Genomic DNA, 15,576 nt, shown 5'->3' on the forward strand with positions numbered 1-15,576 from the left:
AGAGTCGAGTGAAGCAGTATAGAAGTTTAGGAAAAAAAAGAAACTTATAAGATAATTTGATTGCAATATTAATAATCACTTTGCACTTACCGGTTAAATTTGACATTACCTTACGAAAAAGATTCTAAATACAACTTATTTCATAATTTAGAAAAAAGTGAATTAATTTCATAATTTAGAAAAAGTTATATATTTTTCTCTCAAAGTAGAGCTTCATAAAGGATATGGTAAACCACACCCCCCCCCCCGCCCCAACCCCACCTCACAAAAAAAAAAAAAAAAAAAAAAAAAAAAAAAAGCCAGATCGTTCAATAAAAAGCAGTTATTATTAAAGAAGAAAATTCTAGAATGGAGTTTTGGGCAACCCACCGCTGATTATGCTTACTATAAGTTGCTATAATTAACTAATTAGTACTACTATTTTTCAAATCAAATTCAATAATGCTTGACCCATTTAGAAAGTAATCTTTTCTTAAACCGAAAATAGATCAAGTCTCTGAATTATCCGTTGTTGCTTCTTACATTAGAAGTAACCAGTAAAGTTGATTAAAATCCCTGGAAAGAGATAATTTCGAACAAGTGTTCAATAGCTTTAATGCTTGCTAATCACTTTCTAGTTCAGCTAAAATCACATATAATCCATAAAGTAGAAACTGGGAAAGGGTCTGTATACAACCACGGTGATGACCACCAATGCTTGGGCCACTCTACCCCAAAAAAGAGCTTTACAGATGGAAACTATGATCAGTGATAATTGCATAACATTTCAACCCATGTTTCCAAGATTCCATCTCTTGATACAAGGGCGACGGGACCATTAGCATTTTAAATACATATAGCGTTTACATAATTGACGTTCATCCACCATAGAAAATAGAAGATGTCCACCCTCAAATCCCACGCTCCAAATTACACCATGCGACGCAAGATTGTAAGTGAGATGCAGGTATTATCACCAATTATGAGTTGCTCCTCTAACAGAAGTAGTTCTATTAGAACCGAGGTCAGAGAAGGAAAGCTTGCCATTGATGACTATGCCAAATTTTGCCAGGCCACCATGATGTAATCTCACGTCAAGAAACTTTCAAGCAAGAGATTCATGCACTTTTCGAGAAAGCTCCAGCAGCAAATAGAAGATTTCTTCGTGAAAACTGCTCAGAGTATAACATGCAACTTTTAGAGGATCCCATAATAAAACCACAGAAAGAAGCAATCATAATAATTCTTACGCGCAAAGCATAGACTGGGGTAGCTTTTGTAGGCAGGGTCTTCAATGACCGGAGTCTATTGTTACTTCCAGATTTGCTGTTTGAGAGAGGGAGCATGGTATTAGCCATCTAAAAGAAAATAAATGCCGGAATATATGTCTGCTTCAGTAATACTTACTTCTCGTCTTTCAGGGGCGCTTTTGTGCTTGTGGTTACATCCCATAATTTTACAGTGCAATCAGCAGAGCCAGATGCAAGAAGTGAACCTTCACCACTGAAATAAGACAAATAAGCTTGAAATATAGACTATTTTCAATGAGCTTCATACTTTAGTGCATCTCCAAAAGTAGACAAGTTCATTTATCTCCCTACCTAAAAGCAAGTGACCACACACAGGAGGAGTGACCGACCAAAGGAGTAATACAACGTCCACTTGAGAGATCCCACATCATGACTGTTCCATCTTCATCACCTGACGCCATATATCGACCATCAGGAGACATTGCCAATGATAGGATCATACTCCTATGACCAATGAAAATCCTGACACACTCGCCACTTTGGACGTCCCATAGGCGTACAGTTTTGTCACTTGATCCAGTTGCAATGTAATTGCAGTTTGCATGCCATTGCACACACTGCACAGTGAATTCAACATGCTCTTAAATTTACGACCATTGGAAGGAAACTAGAGGAATCAAACTAAGTAACTAAAATGCTTCTTTGCCAACAATGCAGTGCAACCGCACAGTTCTATGCTAACAGTATTTTATTATATTTGACCACTTTAACGATCACTAGTAAAATTCTTTGCTCCAAACTTTGAATGATATCATTCAACTAAATATATTTTTTAATCCGAATTTAAATAACCCTGATATGGTACGGTAAGTGCATTTTATAAAGTGTCCTCCAGATAAAATATTCAACCTCCATTCCTTTTGTTTTTTTATTAAGTAAAAAGGTTTCTTTGAAAGCATCCAGAAGATGCAAAAGAGTAGTACATTTGAGCTTAAAAAAAAGTTGTTTTAATCCCTTTACATACGTGGATCAACCTTCATTCCTTATTCTAGTATAACAATGGTGGGCGCCACCAGGGAAGAAGGGAAAAGAGTACTTCAGAGTGATTTAGCAAAGCATGATAACTTATTTGGAATTCAAATACATTAAATATTTGTAATATATTTAAAATCAAAATGAAAATATTGCTAATGTCTATCATGCACCTCTGATGACACTGGTTGACTTGGCACGATGTCTAAGAAAGTAAAGAAGACTTTTGAATCTTGTGATCTTAAATTAAAGATGTGTAGAACGTACTAAAATGCTCTTTCATCTTTTACTATTTTTTTTTTTTTTTTAAAATGGGAATAAAATACCATTTTATACAGTAGCTGATACAGATGGAGTATACCAGACATAGATTGATACAGATGCCTACATGGATCAGATTAAAACATGGTTTCCCAAGGGTGGGGCACAGAATAGGTACTCACATCTACATCTGATAAGTGTCCGGCCATTATTCGCAGAGGCTGTATCCTGTCAATAGACCAGATCCTTGCAGTGCGGTCATGTGAAGAACTGGCAAAATAATGTCCAACTGGACTAAACTGCATTCAAGATGTGAAGTGAAAACCAAACATTTATTTGCCTGTTTTGAGGACTCTCATCTGCAGTTACCATGAGCAAGCATCAAATGCTCAAGAGACAAGAAAATACGTCAACTATATAAAGTAGAAACATATGGTAATCAAGCAAAAAATTAGCTCAAGCTGCAAGACTAGTTGTTGTAGCTATAACACTATGAAAATAACACTATGAAACTTCATTTTGAGACTAGAACAAGGCTTCACTGTCATTTATCTTCAACGACAAACTAATAACTTGTGATGCCAGTTAGTAGTTCTTATAAGCCCCAATATATAAAAAGGACTAGTTTGTACTGACATTTGAAGTATGACAAATATGTACATTTGCTTCCCTGCTTTTGGGTGTTGTCCCAGTTAGTGGTCCCCTAATAAAAACAATATCAAGCATCCATTTGGCAAACATGGTATAAAGAGTGGCACATAACATCTAAGAATCCTATTATGATACAGAAACAATGCATAGAAACCCATTAACTTGGGCAGTATTCCATTTGACGACCAATAAAACAAAGAGTAGTCTTTTAGGTGAGCTACTTGATCTTCAAGACATTGCAAATATATTACCATATTTGCAGCCAAAAGAGAACAAACTTAATAAATGAAAAACTAGTCACCCACCTGAACATCCCATACTGGGTAATTGTGGCCTTTGTAGCAAACAAGATTAGCATTTAGCTTTGTGCTCCATAAGCGAACTGCATAGAAATAATTAGTCAAACAGGTCATGAATAATGTCACATGGTTATAGAGTGTGCATATCAAAATTATAAAAACAACGCCAAGCTAATGGCTATAGAGAGTCATATGATATCATACTTGTTGAATCTGATGATGAAGACAGAAGAAAATCCCCGTACGGACTAAAGGACGCAGAATAAACAGGTCCAGAATGGCCCTGAAATAATGTATAGCATCGTCTTCCACCACTTGAGCCAAGCACATGCTCATTTGTAGGTGAATCAGTTTCCCCCTGCAAAAAAGCTGGTTCTAGCACTGTTCATCAACCGTTCCTTTTTCTCTGTGTGGGGGGAGGGGGGTCAAGACTTTTTAAGGGATAAGAAACGAGTATGTGGACTTGATGATTAGCCTCTCATTTGTTGTTTTGTTTTTGTGCACTCATGAAGTTCTTGTTCATAGAGAATCATATATCTTGTAGATTCTCTATTTTTTGGTATACTGCTGGTATACAGGAGATTTTTCCATTATTATTAAAATTATTTACCTCAATGGAAAAGAAAAAGGAAGGAGTTCAAGAAATACTTCCGTCAGGAAAGTAGAGATGCATCTCTATGTTCAGTCGAGAAACCTGCATAATTATCATGCTTCTGCTATGTAAATCTCTGATGCAACTAACTTCACAACCCTAGTGAAGTTTCCAGTGAAATTAAATTTATCTACTTATCAAAGAAATAAAAGCAGCGGAAAAGAAACATTTGTTCTGTCTGGTTGCAAGTTATACTGTGACTTGAGTGCACCCGTACCACCTCTATCGACTAATAAACATCTTGAAACATGAAAATAGCAATACATTGGAAAGGAGTCGAGGACTATCATATTGGGCTTACATGGACCAGTTTGTTGCCCAAGTTTTGCCATGTCCCAAACCTGAAACATGTTAGATAAGAAGATGATCAAGGATCAACAGATACTTTAATTAGTGACAACAAGATCTCAACTCTATTCAGAAGCTACAAGCACCTTCAGAGACGAGTCTGAGAATCCACCCGCCACTAGTGATCCATCATGTGATATTGATGCACAGTTTAGTCTATACACATTTACAAACTCACTAAGATTAGGATATGTTCCTAAAAAGATATTCCACATCTACAAGTTTGATTCAAGGTCAAGAAACTTACCCATTATGTGTATTAACAAATGTATAGAAGCTAACAGAGGGCAACGCAGCATTACTCAACTGTACACGGTTCCTCAAGTCTTCCAGAATAGAATGTTCTACCTCTGAAGGTCTGTGACAAATATTTTCTTTCAGTTAAGAATGATTCAAGATCCTAGAAATATGAAGGAGCATATGTTTAAGATCAATACTGTCACAAATTTAAAGAAGGAACCAAGAGCAAAAAATCGTGTAATATATATTTAATTTCATGAAAACATGCTCCGCCCTCCCAAAGATAAGAAAAATAATGTGGTTGGTACAACTGTACAAGAAAACATTTTACTTATCTGTTCCCTGGCATCCATGTTTTTCATGTTATTTGAAGAGTTTATGAATGCATATAAAGAAATATATTATGAGCATGACATGCCACAGAAAGGATTGCAGCTCAATCATATTCTCCTCATCCTTTATAATATTCCTTTTGATGCAACTCCTTAATATAGCAGTTTCATTAATGTTTCCTAATAGATCATGATAACAATATTCAAATAAAATTATGACCGGGGAGGGGGATGTAGTAGGAGAGAAAAAACACTATAGGGCTCTCTTTTTTTCTTTTGGTAAGTAAGATAATAGGATTGAGGAATACATAGCAGGTAGAGCAAGTTCCGGTTTGACACGTGGTGCAGTTGCCACTGTGCTGCCCTCTGTACGGGAAGATTTCCCTGTTGCAACCCCAACTTTGTCCTTCTTTAGTTTTTTAAGAGATGCTCCTTGTTTTCCACCTTCAACTGACTTCTTCTGAAAAAAGGAGCAAAATAAAAACAATAAATGTGGAAGGATGTCACTTTTTCAAAAAAAGTAAAGGTGGAAGGATGTCCACCAAATAAAATTTAAACCGTTAATGAAATAGAAAGATAAAATAATAATTGAAGTGGGAAATATTTATGAATATATAATCAAGTGGGAAATGAACTGACAGAAATTCAACACCTTGTTTTCTTCCACTTCTCCTTCCTTAGGATCGCCGTCAAGCTTTTCCGAGTCAGGAACTGAACCTCCTGCCTTTTCTAACCGTTCTTCTAAAGAATCTTCAAGCAGCTGCAAGTTAAATTATTAACACATCTCCTGGGAATAAAATTTAAAACACAGAAGACCTATATTACACAGACTCTTCTAAAATAGAGTGATATGATCCGTGTCAAGGTGTCAGACTCGTTAAATTCTGTCTAGGATATGTGGATACAAACAGAATATCAGACACAGATAAAGGGGATTCTTAATAAAAATGCAAGTTATCATTTCACGTTCAGTATCTATGCCCTCAGTTTTTTATTCATAATATATGACTCCATATACACACACAGACATGGAATGTAAGATTGGCCCGTTCCACCGTGAAAGGTAGGTCATATTATGACTATTATCTCATTAGGCCTGCTGCATATTTTTGTACTAAATATTCCGCCCATTTTATATTCAAGCCAAAAGTTATGTGGAAAAAACCCATCTTATAGGAAGCAAAAGCTACTCTGCTCTCTCCCACTCCCTTAAGTGAAGAGGAAAAACAAAAGAAAAAAGAATTTTAGAAAACTCACGCATCGCTCTCTCTCCCTCTCTCTGAGTAACAAAACAAAAAGAAAAAGGATGAGATTAAGGAGAACGAGAGATCCTGGAAGACATGGGCTTTGGGCACAAGTGGATAAACTGGATCAGATTTTGCATCTCTGGTGTCAGATGTTACTGTTCTTATAAATGGTTGTCCAGCAGGTTTCTTTCAATCTCAAAGGGGTCTCAGACAGGGTGACCCATTGTCACCTTTCTTATTTTTGATTGCTATGGAAGGTCTTAATCACATGGTTAGGACAGCTAAATCTAATAGTTGGATAAGGCGCTTCGACTCTCAGTCCACCATTAGCAACCATCTGGAGATCACTCATTTACTATATGCAGACGATTCACTAGTTTTTTGTGATGCTGAAGTGGAGCAGATCAGACATCTCAGAGCAATCCTGACCATTTTTGAAGCCTTGTCTGGCCTTCATGTCAACTGGAGCAAAAGTTTACTCTATCCAATTAATCAAGTCGATGATTTTCAGAATCTAGCATGGAACCTAGGTTGTCAAGTGGGCTCCCTCCCCACTAAGTACCTAGGGATGCCTCTAGGTGCCAAAAACAAATCCAAAGAAATCTGGGATGAAGTTTTGGAGAGATCTAGCAAGAAGCTGGCAAGGTGGAAAACCCAATACCTCTCTTTGGGTGGCAAGAGTTACACTCATTAATTCTGTCTTGGATGCCCTCCCTACATACATGATGTCTCTCTTCCCAATTCCCAGAGGAGTAGAGAAAAAGATTGACAAACTGAGACGAGATTTTCTTTGGCAAGGTAATAAAGGTGATGATGAAAGGAGATGCAACAACCTGGTCAAATGGGACTCAATCATTTTGAACAAGAAAGAGAGTGGGCTGGGCATCAAGAACTTGGGATTGCACAACAAAAGTTTGTTGCAGAAATGTCTACGGAGATTCAATTCAGAGGACAATGCTTTATGGAAAAGATTCATTTCCCAGAAATATGGGATGCTAGATCAAGGGATTACTAAAGAAGTTAATGGCCCTTATGGTACTAGTGTATGGATCTATTAGGTTCCAGTGGAATGAATTCTGGGCTAATGTAGATATCATAGTTAGTGATGGCAGAAAGACTACTTTTTGGGCAGACCACTGGATTGGCCATAACAACCTTCAATCGACTTTCCTCTTATACTCTATAAGCCTCCAAGCTCAAGCACAAATCAGTCAAGTTTGGAGCCCTCAAGGGTGGGATCTTATTTTCAGAAGAGCTCTCAATGATTGGGAAATTGAAAGCTTAACCAATATGCTCCAACTCTTAGCTTCCTTTGGAGGAACTTCAGCTTATCCTGACAGACTAAAATGGAGATTGAACAACAAAGGAACTTTCTCTGTTAAGTCTGTTTACTGGAACCTCAACCATAGAACAACCTTGATGGAGATTTGGCCCTGGAATCTCATTTGGAAAGTAAGAGTCCCTTTCAAGGTCTCTTGTTTTGTTTGGTTGGTTGCAAGGAGGGCTTGCCTGACCCATGAGAAATTACAACGAAGAGGTTTGCAGAGACCTTATGTGGTCAAGATGGTGAAACCAATAAGCACCTTTTCTTACACTGCAAGACAACTACAAATCTGTGGAACATGTCCTTTTGTATCCTTGGTATCAATTGGACTACGCCTAATACTACTGTGGAGCTTCTCAGATGCTAGAAGAGTGTAGGGAAGAGAGGTGGAGAAGAAGACTGGTGGCAGATCATCCCAGCTTGTGTTTGGTGGACAATATGGAAGGAAAGGAACGCTAGAATTTTTTAGGGCACTAGTAGCTCTATCCAGAAAGTTAGGATGAATTGTCTAAATCTCTTCTATTTTTGGTGTAAACAAAATTTGTGGGGGCAGATAGGAGACCTGGTAGATTTAATAGGACAAACGTAAGTGTAAGTTTTTGTTGGGTGCTCCTTATACTTTTGCTGTAAAGATTACAATTCAGTTTCAATTGAAGCTGAATTTTACTGTGAATACAAGTCGTTACCAATTTCAAAAAAAAAAAAAAAATTAAGGAGAACGAGAAGGGGCAACTCCATCACAACGCTCTTTACCTTTTGATTCTCTGTCTCTCTAGCCTCTTCATCCGCCGTATGAAAGTCAAATAATCCATCTTTTTCATAATAAAAAAAAAAAAAAACGGTGGTGTTTAGGCCAACTTGTGTGCACCTAGACTATTCCACTAGGTAGTTGTGTCCTCCCACCAACACAAGTACTGAGTAAATCTACCACTAAGCTTGGACAGATGGGCAGAAATCACCTAGTATTTTTGGTCTTACTGGAATTTGAACCCTTGTCTTCAAGGTTTGCACTCACTTAGTTACCCATCTTATTTGACCAGATCCAACATGAATTCCACCCACAGGAAGTGTGATGTCGACACAGCCATTTGGCCAAAAATGCTTAGTCCAAGTAACATAGCATAAGATACCAACACATTTAAGCTAACCCTTTTCAAGATCATAATCCAAGCAATCCTTAAAATTAACAAAACATGAACCTAGAACAGCTAAATTAGTCGATAGAGATATTTCACAGAATATAATACTTGTACTCTACTACCAATTAAAAATAAAACTTGTACTCTACTGCATATATAATATAAGGAGTAGGATCTATACTCTCCTTAGGTAATATTAGTTGATATGCAAAGGAGTAAGCTTGTCACTTGTCTACAACTTGCAGCTTCACACTCTTCATTTTCTTTCCTTTTTTCCTTTTAATATGGGTTGTTCGGTCAGCTTGCGCAAATCTGTATCTACTACCTTCCACCAGCATATGTACACAGGTAAGTCTGCCCACCAAGGCTTAGGTAAAGGAAGATATCACCTAGCGCCTTTGTTTCTACCGGAATTTGAACCCTGATCTCCCATAGTTTTTACCCACGCCATTGACCGCTTTGCCACACCCATAGGTATAAACCTTAGAATAAGAGAATGTTTTATAACCAGTGGTGTCCAGACCCGAATCTGAATGGTCTCTAATTACTTTGATGAAATATAGGGCCCTTTTCTTTTTCCTCAAACGAATCTTGATAGAACAATTTTAGATCGTTTACTCAATACTTTGAAATATTTAGTTCAACGGTATTGCAACACGAAGCATTTTGTTATTCTCCAACCAATTACCCCTCTTTCTCAACAACTCAATGCACCCAAACCTCCCCTTGTGCTGGTAAAGGAATCGGTTAAATTGTTTCTTGTGGTTTTTTTGTTTTTTTGGGTATTCAATCTTCCATATGTTAGCATGGGAAGACTTCCAGCTAGCCAATTTAATTGTTTCATGGTCAGTTAACCAACAAACAAGAATATTCATCAAATAGCTTGAGTATTGACAGGTAAAATAGTTTAAAGATGATATTTACTACACCATCCAATCCAAAAACATACAGCTTAATTTATTGGTATGACTGTTTGCTTACCCCCCAATGAACTTCTTTCTGATTTATGAGACTAGCATCATGGCCACTTGCAACAAGAGTTACAACTTCCGCATCATCAGATATAGAGCCAGGCTGTCCAGGAGAAACTGCCATTTGATACAAATTAGCTTAATATTGTACATAATTTAATAAATACATAACTCTAAAATTCCAGTAGGTGATTATATAATGATTAAGGGGCAAGGCACAGGGGGATCATGGGCCACTAAACAATTCATAGGGTTGCATTTAGGACAATTTTTAACTCAAACATTGCCAGACTAACAGGAAAAGAGCATGTCTTTGGCCTTTGTGCCAAACATAACCACGAAATTAATTGAGTAAATCATCTACATCATATGACTTTGGCATTGCTACGCATGAGCAAAAAGGGACTCCAAGTGCAAGAGATAAAGAGTAAAAGAATTGAAGGCTTATAAACAAAATCTGGAATGCCCTTCTGAATCTATAACTCAGGGTTAATGGTCATTGAAGGGACAAAACAACAATGATCTGACAGAAAGGAGTTGACTTGGAATTGGTACACTTATCCTTTCCCTGTCTTTCTTCAGTGGATGCAATGATATGCATTTGTTCTATCAGGAGAACGGTCAACGAAAAGACATGTTAAATGTGAAAGCCTTCAGCTTCTCTCACAATTTTTTTTCTATTGTTCCTTCTCATATGGTTAGGTTATCATAACAATGTAGATGGAAAGATGTTATTGCGCTAAATGAAGATGGTCAATTTAACATAGTAGAAAATCAAAAGGCTGAATGCAACTGCGAAGATGGGAACTGCACCTTGAAAATTAATGCGCTCATTGATGATCCCAAGCATTGTAATAGACTCTGTCTTGTGTAAGTATTGCAGCAAAAGGTCATAGGAGTACTGTTTCAGAGTAGAAAAGCAAATCAAAAGGCCAAGCCAGTTAAGCTCTAAAGGTGTGCATGGTAAAAAGCAATCAAATGGTGCTAGACATGTATATTGCCCAAGAAACAGTTATCAATCTGCACATAAATCCACCAACCTAGACAAACCATTAGGCTGATGACTGCTCCTTTAATGTGCATGATGATAAGATATATGGTCATGAGAATAACAACTAAAATATCATATTTCATTTCAACAAACCTACATGACCTTGAGATGAAACAGTCACTTTCCCCCCTTTCTTATTTCTCAGTATGTCAAAGCAGTGGTGTTTGCTATGTTATCAACTTAATTAATAGGAGTTCTGCTTCAAAATTTAAAGGAGAACGACAAGATAGGAAATGTTACGAATTTTCATGCTCTCTTTTTTTAAATCAAGTTGTTATCTTCACACTTCACTGTCTCAAGAGAGAAGATTCGAGAAGAGGTCGATTTTTTTGCCAAAAAATTGAAGCTCCACAGCAGAATAAAAGTAGTCCAGAGCAGAAAATGAAAGAGAATGCCTGTCGGTCCTCCAAAGTAGTGCATTTTGGAGGATCTGATACGAGTGCGGCGATACTTTTGAAGAGTCCGAGCAACATGGTTTGTCACCAATTGCTAACAACCCCAGACACACTTGACTTGCACAAGTGAGACATTAGCATGCACTATAGTAGCAGAAGATAAATTCAACCAGAAGGATCAAGCGAGTACCTGACACATCTTTATGTTCACTTTGCTCAGCCGTATGGAATGAGCAAATTCCATTTCCTGCATTTTACGATCTGTTTAGTGAACATATGACACATTTAAGCATGCAACCTAAAGGTGCTAGGATAGTGATGTACCTCTAGATGGGACGGTGAGAGAACGCCTTCTAACTTCTGAAGATCACGCAAATGTGTCATCTCATGGTCTTCACGGTAACTATTGAAAAAGGCGCGTGCTGGTAATAAAAGAACTGTGTTAAAAATAATCTCGCAAGGATCAAAAGACAACCAAAACTTAACTGAAAAAGTATACCTTCTTGAATATGACCTCTAGCGACAAGTTCCATGAAACAATGAATAAATACAGGATATAAAACACGAAGCAACTCGTGCTGCAAGATTCAAATATATATGTTCAGATGAATCAATAATAGCAATGCTCTCATTTAGCAAATGAAAGAGGATAACAATAAGTCAATAACTAACATAATATAAGGTGATTTCAAGTGAGTCATACATACAAAAAGACTAACAATCCCAACATACACAATGGCCAACCTGTTAGAAACAACAGGGTTTAAATATCAATTCTGTGAATCGAAAGGTATTCTAAACAGTAACAGCACTGCAGGAAGAGAAACGACCAAAAGAAAAAGGAAACAGAACACTCGGCATTTAACATTGTTTCATGTTATCTCCAATAGATCCTACGTTTCCTTAGAGACAACACAATTGCACTCTAGGATATGAAATAACTTCCATTTACATGAGAAGGATTTCAAGGAGAGAGATGGCTATATAACAGGAGTTGATAAATAATTATTCTGACTGAAACAATGGGCGGATCTTTAAGGGCGAGGCGAAACCAACCCCTTTGTTAGCTAGCTTAGCATTCCCTTTTTTCAATATATATCAGATCCTGTTGGAATTGGAGAAAATCCAGACGCACATCCCTCTATTCTAATAGAAAGAGAGCGAGGCAAGCCAGGAATGGGCTGAGACAACGTAAAAAAGAAATGGACAAATGAAATTGGAAGGTAGCTTCATCTATTACAGGAAACCACAAAATATTGAAGCCTAAAAGAGATTAAGTCAACAGGAAGCGTCTGACTTGGAGAAAGAGAACAACAATGGTCCCTTATGTCTGAGTGTAGGTTCAAAATAGTCCCTTCAATAAACTCCCTTCCTCTAAGTTTGCCAAAAGTAAGCACTTGGTCTCTGACAAATATTTAACAAACTCCGGTGGTTAGACTTTATGGGAACGGTGAAAAATAAAGATCAAACCAAAAAAACCAGGAAAGTCCTATCAAATCTTGGAAACCGCGACACCAAAAAGTGCACCGTATAACAAAAGCTAGATTAAAAAAATAGCATAAATTGCACTTCAAAAGCTACACCAAACTCCAAAACTAACCAAAATAAGCAAAAATGGCAAATCTTTTTTTCCCCACATTTCCTGTTAAATAAAGAGTTTATTAAATATTTGACGGTACCAAAGTTCTCGCTTTTGGCAAACTTAAAATACCAAAATTGTTCAGGAGTATATTTAAGGGACCATTTTGAACCTATTCCAAACATATGGAACCATTTTTGTGATTTTTCCATCTGAATTGTATAATCACACAACCTAACCTGTATGAAGACAGCACGCTTGTCATGCATATGTTTAGTCTAACTTAACTTGACTCACTGCTACATTTATAGCACAAGTCAATAAACTAGAGTTGAGAATCACAAATATGTGAACTCAATTCCAAATACCTTCTCATTGGCAGAAAGATAGCAGCCAAAGTATGAACAGGTCAAGATGCTTACTTGATCGCCCCAACACATTATGTTAAAGAATAGAAAGGGCTAAATAACAGAGAAAAAGGAAGGCTCTCCTTTCCATTTGTGTTTATTGCCTATGCTATTACTGGTGGCAGGCCTTTTATTAGTGCATCAAATGTCATGAGGAAACATCCATCATTATACTACGTAAAATACTTTTCATGTTACTGATAGCATAAGTCAAAGGGACCAACCTTATATAAATCCAGTGAACTATAAGCCCATGACCGAAGCTTGCTATATTCTTCTTGGTATCGTTCGGGACCGGTTTCAAATCTGAAAAGCATGAAAATTTATTCAGAATGCTATCATAGACGCATGCTAAGAAAATGACCAAAAAGCATGCTTTTATCACAGCTGTCGAGACTTTCATCTAGAGTCAGCCTGTGTGAAAATGGAAATTTTGTCATAAAATCTATCTATCTATACTTATACTAATAAAAAAGTAGGAAGCTCGGAAGTTTAAAGTTAAATTACCAAATACCAATAAAAGTCAATTGACTTTTTTACCCTCCAATCCTACAATATTCCTTTTTACTATTATTATAAAAAGGGCAGCCCGGTGCACTAAGCTCCCACTATGCGCGGGGTCCGGGGAAGGGCCGGACCACAAGGGTCTATTGTACGCAGCAAAAAAAATGTAAATGTATATTGCAAGTTTTACGGTGGATTAATATTGAATTGTATGTATCCATTAGCAAGAATCTAAAAGTTAATTCTGTCAAATGTAAATTCTAGATCCGCCTCTTCATAATAGTGCACCCATCCTCTTGAAATCCTGGATAACTTGAGGACTTGGGATTGCCCAACTTATGACTTTGGCTTGTTTGGGCTTAAAAGATTTTTTGGTGTTCACCAAACACCAAAATACGAAGCGCTTAAAAGCTGGTTTGGCTAGATTTTAAGCTTTCCCAAATTCCCCCTAAGCCTTGATCATAAACAAGACCAGGTAAGCTATATGAATACTATACATCCATTCGCTCTGCTAAGGTCCATTTGACTCCAATACTAAATGATTTGTCTTTTACCTAAAATTGGGATTCTAAAACAAGTAAAGCATATGTCCAATTTTAAAAAAAAAAAAAAAAAAGAACAAGTAAAGCATGTGGCTTGTAGAACCTAAACTTCTAGCAAAACAGTCAGTGTTACATAAAAGATACGAAAAGGAGCTCACTCAGAGAAAGAAAGGATTTGTTCCGCAATGTCAAGGTCAATCAGTTAAATTGCAGAGCTATCCTTGGAGATTGAAGAAAAACTATTTCTACACAGTTGTTGCCGCTCTTCTTGAAACAAATAACTAAACCTCAATCCGAAACAGTTCTCAGCTCATAAATCCTCCTCTTTTACAATTCCGCTCTATGCCTACCCATTTTGTTCTGATACTAAATAATTTACAATTTTTCAACACAATTAGGCATTTCAGAAGAGTAAAAGACATGATATTTAGATCTGCACCCTCGTGGCTAAACCGTCAGTATTTACAGAAAATACAGACACTTAAAACGGATTGTTTTTGGCAGCGGGGTCAATTTGGGAATTTTCAGAAATACTATTGGAGAGTGAAGAATGGCTGCTTCCTATTATGTTGCTGCTGCTCTCCTTCCAACAACCAACTACGAGCCTGTTTGGACAGGCTTATAACTTATGGCTTATAAGCATAAGTTAGGATATTTTTGTCATTTTGTCTTAAAAACAAGAGCTTAAAAGCACTTTTTTATCTTACCCAAACACTACAAAAGTACTTAAAGTTGTTTTGGCTTAAAACCACCTAAATTAAGCCGATCCAAACAGGCTCGTAATGTCTCAAACCTAAACTAGTTTGGGTCTATGAATATTCTACATTCATTCTGCTCTATTCAAACGCGTATCATTGGAATTAATTTACTCTCTCCGTTTCAATTTGTTTGTCTGGGTTTGACTTGGCACGAAAATAAAAAAAGACTTTTGAATCTCGCGGTCTGAAACTAAATATAGGAATTGCCAAAAATGGAAAGAGGCAACTGACTAAAAAGTAAAGTAAGACAAACAAATTGAAATGGAGAGAGTAAAGCAACTCAAGTTTAGAACTCAATCCCAAGCAATTACATAAAATTAAGGGAAACGAAGGAACTTACTGAGAGAAAGAAAGGATTTTTTTGGTAATGTCAGGGTCAATCTGGGAATTAGCCGAATTGTTGTTGTTACTGTGTTGTTGTTCTTCTTGAAAGGCAAGTTCTGTTTGCTTGAAACCCTTCTTCTTCAAATAAGCTACCACTGCTTTCTCAATCTCTTCTTCATCCATGGTGATAAAGCGTAAAGATTTGAGACTTGTGAAGAAACAAATACTTGTGGGTTTATAGACAAGTTTGATTTTGGGTTTTCTGGAGGGATTTTAAAAATACGACGTCGT

The 15,576-nt window shown here is 37.0% G+C and overlaps 1 protein-coding gene and 1 long non-coding RNA gene across 3 annotated transcripts; one reads left to right on the top strand and one right to left on the bottom strand.

Annotated features, from left to right (window-relative positions):
- Nucleotides 1–610: 610 nt before the first annotated feature.
- Nucleotides 611–15,576, bottom strand: LOC132052028 (transcription initiation factor TFIID subunit 5). Of its 2 annotated transcripts, none has more exons than XM_059443370.1 (19): nt 15,302–15,576; nt 13,382–13,463; nt 11,671–11,749; nt 11,496–11,593; nt 11,362–11,418; nt 10,539–10,626; nt 9,736–9,842; nt 5,697–5,804; nt 5,353–5,501; nt 4,720–4,830; nt 4,559–4,628; nt 4,426–4,465; nt 3,677–3,841; nt 3,479–3,555; nt 2,705–2,821; nt 1,581–1,846; nt 1,387–1,482; nt 1,230–1,305; nt 611–1,151 (listed from the first exon to the last, which is right to left on the bottom strand). In XM_059443370.1, exons 1-19 carry the CDS (start codon nt 15,466–15,468, stop codon nt 1,098–1,100), a joined length of 2,007 nt encoding a protein of 668 aa, XP_059299353.1. In that variant the 5' UTR covers nt 15,469–15,576; the 3' UTR covers nt 611–1,097. The 2 variants fall into 2 exon arrangements, with proteins under 2 accessions (XP_059299353.1, XP_059299352.1); XM_059443369.1 differs by having other exon boundaries at nt 5,353–5,504; nt 15,302–15,574.
- On the top strand, nt 5,415–5,678 carry LOC132052030 (uncharacterized). Its single transcript, XR_009413929.1, has 2 exons — nt 5,415–5,536; nt 5,571–5,678. It is a non-coding gene; the product is annotated as an uncharacterized LOC132052030 (long non-coding RNA).

This window comes from Lycium ferocissimum, chromosome 4 (genome assembly GCF_029784015.1).
Source record: "Lycium ferocissimum isolate CSIRO_LF1 chromosome 4, AGI_CSIRO_Lferr_CH_V1, whole genome shotgun sequence".
Lineage (NCBI taxonomy): Eukaryota > Viridiplantae > Streptophyta > Magnoliopsida > Solanales > Solanaceae > Lycium > Lycium ferocissimum.